The sequence below is a fragment of the Perca fluviatilis genome, chromosome 12, assembly GCF_010015445.1.
Source record: "Perca fluviatilis chromosome 12, GENO_Pfluv_1.0, whole genome shotgun sequence".
In the NCBI taxonomy this organism is placed as follows: domain Eukaryota; kingdom Metazoa; phylum Chordata; class Actinopteri; order Perciformes; family Percidae; genus Perca; species Perca fluviatilis.
This window is the reverse complement of record NC_053123.1, coordinates 33,734,061-33,750,804: the sequence shown is the minus strand read 5'-3', so window position 1 is coordinate 33,750,804 and position 16,744 is coordinate 33,734,061. Positions and strand designations below refer to the sequence as shown.

Below are 16,744 nucleotides of genomic sequence, written 5' to 3'. Positions count from 1 at the left end.
AAACATCCAAAACACCAAAGGAAGACGAAGCACCAAACGCGGGTTTTATTTTGAAAAGTCCCTCCAGAGGTCTGGAGAACTTCCGTTGTGGAATTTGGATGCAGCGTTTTTCTTTTGCATTTGTTTTCAGGGTTTGTGTGCTTTTCTTTTGCATCGTTTTTATTCGCATCGCGTTTATGTATTTGGTTGTGTTATTTGCATCGCGTTTGCTGAATGATGCACATGTGTTGTCAAATTAATGAAGTTGTTTTCTTAATTTGCTTGTGTTTTGTCTATTTGCATGTGTTTTCTGAAGTTGCAGGGCGTTTGCCCCTGTCGGCCACCGTACTTAATGGATACTAAATTGAACGTAACATGTACAGTACAGGCCAAAAGTTTGGACACACCTTCTTATTCAATGTGATTCTCACTGAAGGCATCAAAACTATGAATGAACACATGGAATTATGTACTTAACAAAAGCGTGAAAATAACTGAAAACATGTCTTATATTTTAGATTCTTCAAAGTAGCCACCCTTTGCTTTTTGTAGCGCGTGCAAACCCTTGGTGTTCTCTCAATGACGCTTCATGAGGTAGTCACCTGAAATGGTTTTACCTTCACAGGTGTGCTTTGTCAGGGTTAATTAGTGGATTTTTTTGCCTTATTAATAAAAAAGCAAAGGGTGGCTACTTTGAAGAATCTAAAATATAAGACATGTTTTCAGTTATTTCACACTTTTTTGTTAAGTACATAATTCCATATGTGTTCATTCATAGTTTTGATGCCTTCAGTGAGAATCTACAATGTGAATAGTCATGAAAATAAAAAGGAAACGCATTGAATGAGAAGGTGTGTCCAAACTTTTGGCCTCTACTGTATAACTTTCAGATGGGCATGTCAAAGTGCACAAATACATATATATGACTTTAGTGATCATGTTTACAGCATATATTCTAATAATTTGCAGTAATTCCACTATTGTGGGCATCATAGTGATTAACAAATCCCTCCATGAGCCATACCTGTCAAGTATCCCGTTTTGGCCGGGAGAGTCCCGTATTTTACCCTTCTTTCCCGCCGTCCTCCCGTATTAGTATTTTGCCGTAAATCTCCCGTATTTTAACCTGCGTTATTAAAAAATAATACCCCGGGTCCGAGCGGAGTAAAAAAAACATTCCCAATCTGAGCTCTGTCACTAGCCCGCGCGATAACTGCCACCTGCAGTAGCCTACTACAGGTACTGTAGGTGGCAGTTGTCGAAGTTTAGTGTGTGAGGTCAGATGATGAGAGACGGATGATGGACGCCGCGACAGAGACGGCGCTGACAAAACTTCTGAAGGCTTTACTATGCATTCCCCATAGCAATGCACGTTGAGAAAGGGTGTTTAGCATGGTACGAAAGATTGTTACAGAGAATAGGATGACGTTAGACAACAGAACTGTCTGCGCTCTACTCTCATGTAAACCACTCTGTAAACCACTCTGGCCCAGCCCACAAATACACTCCTTCCAAAACAATCTTAAAGAATGCAAAGTCTGCAACAAATTTATACAATAACTCACTAAAAGAGTAAAGAAAAGTTATGTGAAATGAAAAGAAAAACTGTAAAAGAAAAAGCAATATGAAATGAAAAGAATGTGTGGAATGAAAATAAAATGTAAAGACAAGCAATGTTATAAATTGTAAATGTTTTCAGCATTCTGCATCAAGTGGTGATTTTAGCTTTCTTGTACACCTGTCTTAAAATGTAAGGGATACTGGAGCTTGGTTGGGGTGGTGGGACTGCTTGCGGTGGGCGGCGGAAAAATTTCCCTTATTTTCAAATCCAAAACTTGACAGGTATGCCATGAGCCTACGTACATTTTCATTGCAGCTTTGTAAATCAACTTTGTTCTTTTTACAGTGCTATCTATCCAAAGCTTTTAATTGACTTTTTATCAGAAAAAAACAGATCATATCTTATTCAGCCTGTCTCTTTCAGGGGTTCATATATTACACTCTAGGCTCTTCAGAATTCTTCCTGTTATCAGTCATGGCGTATGACAGATATGTGTCTATATGTAAACCTCTGCAATATCCAACTATCAAGAGAAGAACAACTGTTAATATGTTTCTGATTTTAGCTTGGATTCTGCCTGCTTGTCAGGTTTCAGTGGCAATATTACTGCGTGGTATCAGAATACTGTATAACTTTGTTTGGAAAGGAATAATTTGCAACAGCACAGTTCAGAAACTTCACTGTGTGAGTTCACCAGTGCTGAATATGTATGGCCTGATTGATTTTGTAAGCATTTTACCTTGCTCTTTCAATTCAATTCAATTGTATTTATAGTATCAACTCATAACAAGAGTTACCTCAAGACACTTTACAGATAGAGTCGGTCTAGACCACACTCTATTATTTACAAAGACCAAATAATTCCAGTAATTCCCCCAAGAGCAAGCATTTAGTGCGACAGTGACGAGGAAAAACTACCTTTTAAGGAGAAACCTTGGGTGGTGAGGAAAACTTCCTTTTAGGGATAAACCTTGGACAGACCCAGGCTCTTGGTAGGCAGTGTCTGACGGTGCCGGTTGGGGGTGTGATGAACAGTGGCAATAATAGTAACAATAAAGATAATGGAACTATGACTAGAACAACCTGATCTCACAGAATTCCGTGAAATGAACACGGCCCCTTAACTCAAATTCTGTGGCAGTTTCACAGAATCGCAAAAAATGCTGTGATGGGCCCACGGAAGAATTCCGTGAAATGAACACAGCCCCTTAAATGAAGGAAAAGTTACATTTCCATGACACATGGGACAAAAACAGGACGGTTGGGTTTAGGAAAAGAAGAAAGCAACGGTTGGGTTTTGGAAATGTGACACTCCTGGGTGAAAGTTCTGTGTTGTTTGACCCGTCTACCACCCCAACCAAACTCCCTATGTGGATTTTTGGGCTTTCATACTACTCGCTACCGTAGTCGCAGGGCACTGCAGGGCGTAGCAGGGCACTACAGGGCATAGCAGGAGGTAGCAGGGCACTGCAGGGTGTAGCGCGACAGCTGCAGCCATGATTTAGGTGCCACCCTAATCCAAGGAAAACTGCTGTGCAAAAAAATATAAGGACTCCGGGGAATAAGCTCCAAGCGCTGTTAGTAACAAGCATTTGTGGGACAAGGATGCACCTAGATGGAAAGAGAGAGAAGAGAGAAACTCAGTGTGTCAAGGATGTCCCCCGGCAGTCTAAAACTATAACAGTATAACTAAGAGAGACAAGTTAAGGAGAGGAGCCTGGTCGGGCTAGAACTCTCACCTGCCGGATTGGGCTGCCTCCCTCTATTTTTATGTTTCAGTCAATGGACCAGAATAAAATCAGTTTTACTACTGAGAGTCCATTCAGCTTGACGGATAATGCACATTACAAATCAACAATTCCAGATACATAGACTTTATAATGTGTATCTCAGATCATGTTTTCACTTCTTCTTATATGACATTACAGGTTCACCTTTAACCCATTAGGACCCACAGTGACACACGTATCACACACTCTTTAAATGTTCTGGAAAGTTCCTCATTCAGCTTTATTCTTGATTTTGACTCGTGAAGCCCCTAAGTGACACAGATGGAATATCCTGGTACCGGTCGTGTAACAGTTTGTCAATTTGTGTTTCCAGGACATGTCCAAGATGGCTGTGTGCATGGTCAACAGATATAACAGAACTAGCTAATTTTTAAAAGCATTTTACAAATACAGTATGGTCAGACCCCGCACGTAGCTGCCCGTTCTATTCGCCTCGCAAAAATAAACTGGACAAAGTTACACTTCTACCATGAGTTCTACAAAAAAAAATCAAGAACTGTGAGTGCGTTGGAAAATACTTTTTTTTCTCAATGTGCATGTGCCAGTCTGGGGCTTTTATTATTCTATTATACTTATTTTTGTGAAGAAAAAAAGAAATCCGTGGCTATTCATAACACATTAGGGGGCTGTAGCTGGGGACGCCCAGGCCTAACGACGCCTCTGCACCGGTTATTCAAACCTTTAAATTATACTTATATCTCAGGCTCTTGTCTGCCCGGTTCTTCACACAGTGGATTCACTTGCTCATGGTTACACATAGCTATAAATCTTTCTTTTCAGGTTGGACAAATATATTTAAAAACTGAATACATTTATTTTTATTTTAAATTGTTTATTAAGGTGATTTTATTGTATGTGCAGAACACTGATAAATGGGTAGGAAATGTATTCTGATACTCTTTGAAAAAGACTCATTTGATCACACTGTGAACTATATATACATACGTCCGTTCAAAAGTTTGGGATTTGTTGCTAGACAATCTTGATTGGGTCCAGTCAGATGTCTGAGAGAACTCTTCTATATTTCTGAATGCTCTTTGATGCTTATAGGTTGTAGAAAGTCCTCTTTACGAAAATATGTGAGCAACATTTGATTAAGAAGAGAATAAATCAGCAGTCATCGCTCAAAGAAACATGAAGTTTAGCATCAAAATGTGTGCAGCTTTAATAACGGAATAGCTTCCTGTTTCATTCTCAAGGCCGCTAAAATGCAGCCTATACCAAGCTGGATTTAGCTAAGCTCTTCTTGAAACTTCAAAACAGAAACAGAAGTTAAGTCCAGAGTTAGCACTGCTGGAATATCAGTTGGACATACTATAGACTAACAAATTACAGTTCAAATCTCTTAAATCTAACCCCTGAGTAGACTGCAGAGGGCCCAAAGAAAAATGCAACAACTCAATATTTAGAGCTTCAATAATGATCGAGGGCAATGACGTTTTTCTGGACTGTAAAACTAATTCAACATCCAAGTTCCAACAGAATTCTCCTTTCATGTAACAAATACAATGTAACAGCTGACTAGAAACCTTTCAACAGTGGTGTATGTGTACAGTATTTATGACATTGTGCTGGAGGCCTTTACTTTAATGTCATGACATTTACTTCTGACATGTTACGGAAATGTGACAGTTCCAAAGTAGTTTGCTGCTGTGACTTTCTGCGTAAAAGCGAGTCGGCCGTTTATTCAGACATGAAACCAACATGTAAATTTGACTTCAGATTTATATAATAAATAAAAAATGAAGGAGTATTTGTTGTCATGAACACTGATTCCCTCAGAATGATGGGCTTACTGTTGGCCAGAGGGGTTGAAAAGTGATGTTCAAGGCACAATAACACACTTCCTCAATGCAATAAGTAAAACATGAATGGCCTAGGCTACCTAGAAATATGATTCTGTTTTGATAAAATGTATTTAACAAAATCTGATTTCTTTTAATGAAATGTGATTATAAAGAATAAAAATATTGTGTAGGACTTTTGAATTACTGCAGAAAATAATCAGTCATTACAATGTTGAAGCTGATGACATTTTATTGTATAGTAGTCATAAACACTTAATTTCATTTGGATTTAACACCTACCAAGAATCAAAGAAATGTAATATCTACATTATCATCACCAAAGAAATAAGTGTACATTAGTTATCTTTGTTGATACATTAGTTCTGTTCTCTTTGACATAACAACCTCTTGATGTGTTTATAAATTTCTTTCATTTTTAGTCCGTATATGATTGGATTAAAGAGAGGATGATACAAAATTACTTGTAAAGTCATTATTAAACGTATAGTTTTTGGAAATTCCGATTCCAGTTTAACTATAATGACATCATAGGTAAAAAAACAGGAAAAGCTGATTAGAACCAACAGATGAGGTAAACAGGTCTGTGCAGCTTTCATTCTGACTTCTCTATGACTTTGGTACGTTATTAGAAATATCTTTGTGTATGTGAAAAGTATGAAAAGCACAGGCAGAAGTGACACATTGAACAAAACAATCACACCGTACACAGAGAGTTCTGTTGAGCTCACACAGTGAAGTTTGTAAACTGAGTTGTTGCAAAAGATTCCTTTCAAAGTAAAATTACAGAGTTTAGTATTAACACCAAGAGCTACTGGAACTGCAATCTGACAAGCAGGCACAAACCAAGCTAAACCCAGAAAGATACGGACAGTTGTTTTCTTCATGATAGTGTGATATTGCAGAGGTTTACATATAGACACATATCTGTCATAAGACATGGCTGCCAACAGTAAGAACTCTGAGCCATTTAAAGAGTAATATAGGAAACACTGAAAGAGACAGGCTGAAAATGATATGACCTGTTTTTCAGATAAAAAGTCAATCAAAAGCTTTGGGTAGATATTAGTGCTGAAAAGAACAGAGTTCAGTAACAAAGCAGCAATGAAAATGTACATAGGCTCATGAAGGTTTTGGTGAAGCCAGATAAGGTACACAATAGTAGAATTACTGCAGATTATTAGAATATATACTGTGAACATAATCCAAAAATAAAGATATCTGTATTTGTCCACTTCAACATGCCCACCAAGAGTAATATATGTTATATTTAATTCACTATCCATTTAATATCATTTAAAAAGAAATCAGAGTTAGTGTATGAACCAGGCAGATTATGTAACAGGCATACATGAATTAAAAAAAAGATTTCATACAACCTGTTAAGGATTGTTTAATTTACAGTTACCTGCACCAGGGTCTTTTAACCTTCAATAATCAGAAAGTGAACTGTTTGGCTCAGTGGACTGTTTTTATCAGATTTCTTTGCCCTCCAAAGATCTCATTAAAACTTTTCACCAAGATAATGAACGTGTAAACAACGTCATCAAACTCTGGAGGCCTGTAGACAGGAGCACTAACTTGGGCACAGTAGGAAAATAATCCATGCTTCTAGGGACCCAAAGCTATGTGATATGATTTCAGCGACCCCAAATGGAGTCCAGAACATATACAGGTATATTTTTATAGGTATATATATTTATTTTTATTTGGGTAACACTTTACTTGAAGGTATTTACATCAGAGTGACATGACACTGTCATGAACACATGACACTGTCATGACTCAGTCATGACACATGAACCCTAACCCTAACCCTAACTTGTCATGACAAAAACCAAATGACACTTACTAAAAGAAGCATTATGTCATAAATGTTTATGACTTGTTTATAATGTTTATGACACGTTCATGACAGTGTCATTACGCTCTTATGTAGATACCTTCAAGTAAAGTGTAACCATTTTTTCTTCACCGGTTTGTCCCAGCTAAATGTGCAGACACACCAGCAGATGGCAAATAACTAGTAGCTGGATAGTTAGCTTGCTCACCAACCATGGTGCAGAGGGAGAGACGTCTACAATGTTTAAATAAAGTTTCACGGTAAAGGTAGGGTGTATCGTTTGGGTATTTTTTCCTTGATATCAGTGCCTTAACGCAGTTACGAGTTACTTGTGGTTCTCTAAAAGTGAGTCTCTAAAAGTAGAATGGGTGCCAGAGCCTTCAACTATCAGGCTCCTCTCCTGTGGTGAGGCAGACACCGTTACCACATTTAAGAGTGAACTTAAAACTCTCTACTTTGATAAAGCTAATAGTTAGGGAGTAAGGAGTTGCAGCGTACGCCTAGACCGGTGGGGAGGGTGTATAGCTTCAGACATGGCACCCCTTCACTTCTCTGCTTCTCTTCATAGTCGTCAGATTAATCTACCAACTGGCTCAGGTTTGCCTTGCACCAGCTCTTAATTATGCTGTTATAATTTTAGACTGCAGGGGGACTTCCTTTGCCACACTGAGCTCCTCTCTCCTCTCTCTTTCTATCTGTGTGCATCCATGTCCCAGAAATGGTTGTTACTAACTTAGCTCTGGGGAGCTTATTCCCCGGAGTCCTAATGTTTTTTCGCCCAGCAGTTTTCCTTGGATTAGGTTTGCACCTAAATCATGGTGGCAGCTGTGGCTGTGGTCCTGCTCCGCGCCCTGTTATGCCCTGTTACACCCTTCTACACCCTGCTACGCTCTGCAGTGCCCTGCTACGACCGGCTACATCCTGCTACACCCTGCTATATCCTGCTATGCCCTGCAGTGCCCTGCTACGCCATGAACTACTACAACTACTATTTCTAGTCATAGTTCCATTATCTTTATTGTGACTATTAATGCCACTGTTCATCACACCCCCAACCGGCACCGTCAGACACCGCTTACAAAGAGCCTGGGTCTGTCCGAGGTTTCTCCCTAAAAGGAAGTTTTTTTCTCACCACCCAAGGTTTCTCCTTAAAAGGTAGTTTTTCCTCGCCACTGTCACACTAAATGCTTGCTCTTGGGGGAATTACTGGAATTGTTTGGTCTTTGTAAATTATAGAGTGTGGTCTAGACCTACTCTGTAAATCTGTAAAGTATCTTGAGATAACTGTTGTTATGATTTGATACTGTAAATAAAATACAATTTAATTTAATTTAATCCAGACATGTTACAGGGGGCGCCTGGGTAGCTCACCTGGTGGAGCACCCGCCCATGTATGGGGATTCGCTCCTCGACCCAGTGGCCGTGGGTTTGACTCCGACCTGCGGCCCTTTGCTGCTTGTCATTACCCCTCTCTCTATCCTTTCATGTCTTCAGCTGTTCTACGAAACTAAAAAGGGCCTAAAATACCCAAAAAATAATAATAAAAAAAAATTGTTACAGGTCCAACGTAGTTTGCTGTCATGACTTTTTCATAAAAGCAACTCAGGAGTTTATTCAGACATGAGATCAACAAGTGAATTTGACTTCACAGTTATATAACAAAGTGCATATCTTCATATAGTTGGGGGGCAATAGCTCAGTCCGTGGGGAGTTGGGTTGGGAACAGGAGTGTTGCTTTTTCCAGTGCCTGTATGGACCAAAGTGCGGAGTGTGGACTGGTAGCTGGAGAGGTGTCAGTTCACAACATTAATGCTGCTATCATATTTTTTATGTCATATTTAAATATAACACTCTGTAGCATTTGCATTCATTTATTTTTAAACTTTGTTTTTAGTGAAAATACAGTATTTATGAGCCAGTGGAACGACATTTTGTTCATGTGTGCACTTTGTATGTACAGTTGAATGGAAATAAAAGCTATCTATCACTTTCTGGGCACTGCCAATGTGCTCTTGAGCAAGGCACCGAATCCCCAACTCCTCAGGACGCCTGTCCAGCAGTCGCAGCCGCCCCCCCAACTCTGACATCTCTCCATTTGTGCGTGTATCGGACCTGAGCCTGTGTGTGTATTTCAGGCCTGTGTATTGTAGTGTGTTCTAACTAGAGTCCGGATCAGGCCGAATTTTTCTGTCCGAGCCTGGTCTGCGTCCGACAGAGCCGTGTCCGAACCCGGCCCGAGCCCGACAGGCATTAAGAAATTTATGTCCGAGCCCGAACCGAGCCCGACACAGTTAAAATCTCATCTTTTTTCCTCTCATACTAATGACACATGTAGGCTACGTTTATTTGTGTGGAAAGCCCTTTTTTTATTAAGCAACTGTAGGAAGGCATTCGGAAATGTGCGCATCAGCGCATACGGGACAACAAGCGCATGTTAATCAGCTGTTAAAATGTTCAATGTGTTAACCTTTCCTGATCGCTTCGTTTACGACCTTGATCAGAAAACCAGGGGAGACTCATTACCTCCAGGGCCCACGTTATAACATGAATAACCACTAGGCCTAACTCTGCTCCGGGTGCATCTACAACAGTCTGCTTCCTCTTTCTCTATCTCTCTTCTGCCCACTTACCACACACACTCACTCACACACACACACTCACACACACACACACACAAACCCACACGCACTGAGCTCTCTTAAAAGGAGCCGCAGCACCATTTTACAACAAATTCCTTATCGCGCTGATGTGACCGAGCCCGACCCGACTCCGACCATAATTTCTAAATATCTGTCCGAACCCGGCCCGGCCCGTCGGGACCCGTCGGCCTCGGGTCGGGTATCCATGCCTTAGTTCTAACAACAGTGGAAACAAATTTGTAATTAATTGTAATAAAGTATGAATTATTAAATTATTATTATATCTGAAATTTGTTGTAATTAACACTGATGCCTTCAGATGGATGGTTTTACTGTTGGCCAGGGGGGTTGAAAAGTGATCTTCAAGGAACAATAACACTTCCTCAATGCACAAAGATAAAGTAAAACTAAAATGAATTGCCTGCAATTATTTTTTTTGCCAAATTTATTGAAAACAAACATATTGTTGAAGCTGACGACACCTTGTGTAGTAGCCATAAACACTTTTTATTTCTTTTGGATTAAACCCTTTCCAAGAATCATAGAAACCACATCGCTACATTACTGTTACAGAAGAAATTACTGTGCATTACTTATCTTTTTTGATACATTAGTTCAGTTTTCTTTGACAGAACATCCTCTTTATATGTTTATAAATTTCTTTCATTTTTAGTCCGTATATGATTGGATTAAAGAGAGGATGATACAAAATCACTTGTAAAGTCATGATTAAACGTATGGTTTTTGGAAACTCTGATTCCAGTTTAACTATAACAACATCATAGGTAATCAAACAAGAAAAGCTGATTAGAACCAACAGATGAGGTAAACAGGTCTGTGCAGCTTTCATTCTGACTTCTCTATGACTTTGGTATGTTACTATGAATATTTTTGTGTATGTAAATAGTATGAAAAGCACAGGCAGAATTGTAACATTCAACAAAACAATCACACTGTACACAGCGAGTGCTCTTGAGCTCACACAGTGAAGTTTGTAAATTGAGTTGTTGCAAAAGATTCCTTTCAAAGTAAAGTTACAGAGTTTAGTATTTGCACTAAGTGATACTGGAACTGCAACCTGACAAGCAGGCACAAACCAAGCTAAACCCAGAAAGATACGGACAGTTGTTTTCTTCATGATAGTGTGATATTGCAGAGGTTTACATATAGACACATATCTGTCATAAGACATGGCTGCCAACAGTAAGAACTCTGAACCATTTAAAGAGTAATATAGGAAACACTGAAAGAGACAGGCTGAATAAGATATAACCTGTTTTTCAGATAAAAAGTCAATCAAAAGCTTTGGGTAGATATTAGTGCTGAAAAGAACAGAGTTCAGTAACAAAGCAGCAATGAAAATGTACATAGGCTCATGAAGGTTTTGGTGAAGCCAGATAAGGTACACAATAGTAGAATTACTGCAGATTATTAGAAAATATACTGTGAACATCATCAAAAAATAAAGATATCTATATCTGTCCACTTCAACATGCCCACCAAGAGTAATATATGTTATATTTAATTCACTATCCATTTAATATCATTTAAAAAGAATTTAATGTTAGTGTATAAACCAGGCAGATTATGTAACATGCATACATGAATTTAAAAAAAGATGTTATACAACCTGTTAAGGATTGTTTAATATATAGTTTCCTGCACTTAGTGTGTGTTGACCTTCAGAATTCAGAAAGTGAACTGTCCAGCTCAGTTAACTGTTTTTATCAGTTATTTTTGCCCTCCGTGGATCTCATTAAAACTTTTCACCAAGATCAATGAACATGTAAACAACATCATCCAACTCTGGAGGCCTGTAGGCCAGAGCACTAACTTGGGCACAATAGGTACTCCATGCTTCTAGGGACCCAAAGCTGGTGATAAGATTTCAGCGACCACAAATGTTCTGTTGTCATGGAGGCCGAACTTATACAGGTATATAGTTTTAGTATGTGAAAAAAATTAGATTTTAACGGTGTCGGGCCGGGGCCAGGCTCGGACATAAATCTCTTGATGCCTGTCGGGCTCAAGCCAGGTTCGGTCACGGTTCTGTCGGATGCGGGCCGGGCTCGGACAGAAAAATTCGGCACGATCCCACCCCTAATGTGGATGGATTATTATTCTCCAGGCCTAGTGTCTGTGCAACTTTTGGTGACTTGTTGACTATGTTTAGGCCCTTAAAAACGAGTTTGATTGTGAATGTTAGAATAAGAAAAGCTCCTTCAGTTTTAAGAGGGTCCTCACCGAGGTTGTCTGTGCTCGAGCCCTAAATACTTACAAATTGGACCTATACTAATTACTAGTATTACTAATGTAATTCTCAACCCAGGGAACATTCTTTTATCTAAACCTTGGTTTCATTATCATTTACTGCAAAGAAAGTCCTGAAAAAAAAACGAAAAAAAAAAGGATAGGTGCTGTTCTGCTGCCAATCCGGCATTTCATCTACATTCCTGCAACACTGGGGCATTGGTCATCCTTTGCCTACAACTCCTACATGTGCCCTGATATCAGCACTGTGCATGCAAATCAAAGATCTCTGGAATCCTGATTTCCTGGTATGGAACGCATAACATATGGTGGTTTCTGTATTATGGTCATTTAATCTACTATTGTTTATTTACCGTTTTTGGTCATGACTAACCTTAACTATTTGCACCATCATTCACTGAGCGAAGACATACATAAGCTCATGCAATATTCATGGTATTATTAGTTGGTCTGGACTTGGACCTTGATTTCATTCTTCGCATCTTGGTCAATGTGACCTCATTCCTTGAATCACCTTTATTAAATGAAGCATAACTATAAAGTAGTTTTTTTTCTAAGATTTCCTATGTCTAATTTGTGCTATAACACGTTAACATTATTATTTATTAACTGCTTCTTCTTCTTCTTTGGGGGGTATATTCCTGGCCTAGCTATTGCAGCATCAGATCCATCGTATCAGGTAAGTGGTGCATATTCATCCTTTCTCAGCATTGCAGCAATTTAATGGACAATTCCGGCGCAAAACGAACCTAGGGGTTATTAACTGAACTCTGGGACATGTTTTCATGCTAATCGAATGAGATTGGAGCTTTGACGAGGCTACCGCGGACCGCTGGCAATGCTAATTTTGGGGCATAGGGACACTCAAATCGTTATTTAATACTATGCTAAAGGCAATTTAACTTAATCGCAGATTAGAAATGTGAATCGAGGCAGTTGACAACATTGTAACTGTACAGATAGTTTATTAAAAGATAGATTATATTTTTTTTATGTTTTTTTTTTTTTTTTTGCGCGAAGTAATATCTTAGAAACCAGTCATGACTAGTCGAAAAACAAGCGTCGCAAATGAGTCTGAGATTCCCATACTGTCTATGGATATTCCACGTTGCACAGTGTTTGACTAGTCATGACTGGTTTCCAAGATGGCTCCCGAGCAAACATGAACGTGTCTTTATAATCTATCTTTTTAATGAACTATCTGTACACTTACAATGTTGTCAATGCTTCGGTTCACATTTAGGGACCCTCATTGTGCTAACGTTAAGGTGTGGTGATATTTCGAGCCTTTTTAGTGTATTAAATGACGATTTAATTTGAGTGTCCCCATGCCCCAAATATTAGCATTGTAAGCTAACCAGCGGTCCGCAGTAGCCTCGTCAAAGCTCCATACTCATTTGATTAGCATGAAAACATGTCCCAGAGAGCGACAGAGTAGGTACACATCAGTTAATAACCCCTAGTTTTGCGCCGGAATTGTCCTTTAAAGTGACTTCCTCATTACAGCATGTAACATGACCTCATTCATTGCATATTGGCCATGTGACGTAATTTATGCTTCATAAATATAATATAACTATTTGTTCATCTTTTTTGCCATGCATTTTCCATGTCTTATTTTCTATATGCTATTCTCTTAGATCTGCTATCGTCCTGTATGGTAAGGAATAACGTGTGTGTATGCTTCCATGCGTAGCTACTTATTTCTCTTTTGTCACCACGTCTTTTTGGGGGATGTTGGGGATTTCCTCCTCTGTTTGGGACAATGTGTCTGACTCCAATAAAAGACCTATATATCCCCGCGCATTCGTTAAATTGGTATTACATTGATCCTAAGCAAGAGCCAAATAAGACGATAAGATAAAGTCAAATACATTTGTTTAATCAGTCAAGCATTGGAGTTACAATACACAGATCTGTAGGATCACAAAGCACACAGAGACTAAGTTTCCCTAGCAACAAACAAAAAGCCAGAGCCGGTCCACGTATCTCTAGACTGTCAGACCTTGTGAGATCCGATCTATTCTTCCCCTCATCTCTTACACTTTGCACGCCTCTTCTTCTACAGCACAGGGACTGTTATTTTCACACTATGTAATGTCTCGTCCTCATTTACTCTCAGGCGAAGCGGTATATTCTGTTCCTGTTTCACTTGTTATTATTACTCAATGTACTATGCTCGAGACTCATGACCTTTAACTACTCTACAGTTATGGCTTAAGCTAAACCTTCTGTGCATCGTGGTTTCCTTTGTTCGGGGAATGCAGATGTGTCTCGCCCGGAGAATTTATAACCACTATCTCTATGACAGCACACAACTCTGTGCAATAAGCATACACCAAAACACACTTGGGGCCCTATTTTAACGATCTGAAACGCAAGTGTGAAACGCAAAACGCAAGTAGCTTTGTGGGCGGATCTCGGGCGCTGTTGCTATGATACCGGCGGGATAAATGACTCTTGCGCCCGACGCAAATCTAAAATGGGTTGGTCTGAAGTAGCTAGGTGTGGTTTGGGCGTAATGTGCAATAAACCAATCAGAGCGTCATCTCACATTCCCTTTAAGAGCAGGCTCGCTTGTTCCATGGCGGATTGCTATTATAACGGCGGATTTGCCTGCCGCACGCCAGCGGGAGCTGTCTGGGATGCGGCAAAGTAATAAATGCCCGTCTTGGGGCGGGTGGCGGTTGCTGCGGCCTCTCGGGCGCATCTCCTTAAGTCTGGAGAGGATTGCTGCGAGCCTGAGTGGGGCTCCAAACGCACCACCTGCTCCTGTTGTGCCCTCTTCTCTTCCCCGACTCCATCTCCGTCCACCCGCTCCACCAGGAGAGCATCGCGCATTACTCCCGGACCAGATCCCACCCTAGTTCAACATCACGTCTCCTTAAGTCCTCTTATATTTCCTCATTTTTGTCATCAACACATCCATGATTCATGGATATGTTGTGTAAATCACAACAAGCCACAAAGAATGCTGCGACTTTTTGAGGACTGTACTGTAAAGTTCCTCCTGATCTATCCAAACACCTGAAGCGCATTTTCAGTAATATTTTCCTTTGTAATTATGTATGGTTTGCAAAAATGGGAACTGTTGCGTCCGTTTAGATGAGAGAAGTGTATGCGCGCTGTGCACACGCTACATTATGGCCAAGCATGCGCCCCTAAAATAGCATCTGAATAACGCACCACTGACTTTAGACTAGCGCCACTGACTTTAGACCAGGTTTTTCCTGGTCAATGCTGGATTTGTTTTCTGAAACTGCAAAATAGCACCAAGTAACGTATGCGCCGGAACACGCCTCCTCTTTTCGCTGAACCGCCCCCAGGAGCGCAAATACATTCCCTAATTTACCGACATGCGTCTGTGGAGGAAAAAGTCCGCTGTGCGTCGGGTGCAAAATTGGAATGATACATGCGTCGGTGTACAAAGGCAATTGCGCTGAGTGCAAGATAGGGCCCCTGGTCTCTTATGGAAACCTTTTACATTCTTATATTTATCTGCAAATAGTAAGAACATTATTCTACAGGGATATATTCCAATATATCCATGGCCTCTAGACCCCTTATAAATTAAACTCTTGCGATTGTGTCTAATCCCCAAAGACTTATATAAAATATTATGCACCATCTGTTTTGTCCATAAGGAACATTCAAATGGCCTTTTTGGCCAGTTTTAACAACCCTATGTGCATTGGATTGATCAGAAAAAGACAATGAACGCTCTGAGAGACAGTTTAATAAGAAGAAAAGAAATCAGCAGTCATTGGTAAAACAAACTGGAAGCTAAGCATTACAATGTGTGCAGATTTAAGAGGAACAGATTACTGTTTCAGTGTCAAGTGCACAATAAGTCAGCCTGGCAGATGGAATTAACTTTTAGCAAGCTCCTCTTCACAACGAAAAACAAAAGGTTGGTGTAGAGTTAGCACTATTGGAATATCAGCTGAACATACTATGGACTAACAAATCTCAGTTTAAACCTCTTCAATCTAACCACTGGGCCCAAAGAAAAACACATCAACTCAATATTCAGAGTTTTAATAATGATCAAGGGGGAATGACACTTTTCTGAACTGGAAAACTAATTCAACTTCCAAGTTACTAACAGTATTCTCATTCATCATGCAACAATGTGTGGACATCCACTAAATTGATGTTTGAATCATTTCATTCTTTTTTTTCTGGGGCCAAAACTAATTTGTATGTAAATAACACATTTGGTGTCTGAATTATACGTTTTTTTTAGTGTTAAATAGTCACTGTTAAAGGAAAGAGGAAAAACATGAATATAACAGCTGACTAGAAAACCTCTTGAACAGTGATGTCTGAGCACAATATTAATGACATAGTGCTGCAGGCCTTTACTTTAACATCATGACATTTAATTCATAAGTGTTCAGGAGATGTTACACGTCTGACATAGTTTGCTGTGGTGACTTCTTCATAAAAGCGATTGGCATGTCTGAAAGAGTATTTGTTATCATGATCACTGATTCCGTCAGATCGATGGTTTACTGTTGGCCAGGGGGGGTTGAAAAGTGATCTTCAAGGCAATAACACACTTCCTCAATGCAAAAAGACAAAGTAAAGCTAAAATGAATGCCATACCTAGAAATAGGATTCTATCATTGCCGACATGTATTTAAAACACACTTTTAGAAGAATTTATATGAAGAAAAAATGGTGTGTTTGACTTTTTAATTACTGCAGAAAATTATAAGTCATTACAATGGTAAAGCTGATGACCATTTATTGTATAGCAACTATGAACATTTTTTTTGTTATTTTGGATTAAACACCTTCCAATAATCAAAGAAACCTCATCTCTACATTATTATTACAGAAGACAGAACAGA

General features: G+C 39.5%; 2 protein-coding genes across 2 annotated transcripts; both read right to left on the bottom strand.

Moving 5' to 3' along the window:
* Positions 1-5,494: 5,494 nt before the first annotated feature.
* On the bottom strand, positions 5,495-6,421 carry LOC120569422 (olfactory receptor 51E1-like). The gene has a single exon (XM_039817293.1). The coding sequence runs from the start codon at positions 6,419-6,421 to the stop codon at positions 5,495-5,497; it is 927 nt and encodes a 308-aa protein (XP_039673227.1).
* Positions 6,422-10,227: 3,806 nt separating this feature from the next.
* Positions 10,228-11,154, bottom strand: LOC120569421 (olfactory receptor 6N2-like). The gene has a single exon (XM_039817291.1). It carries the CDS (start codon positions 11,152-11,154, stop codon positions 10,228-10,230), a length of 927 nt encoding a protein of 308 aa, XP_039673225.1.
* Positions 11,155-16,744: the final 5,590 nt, after the last annotated feature.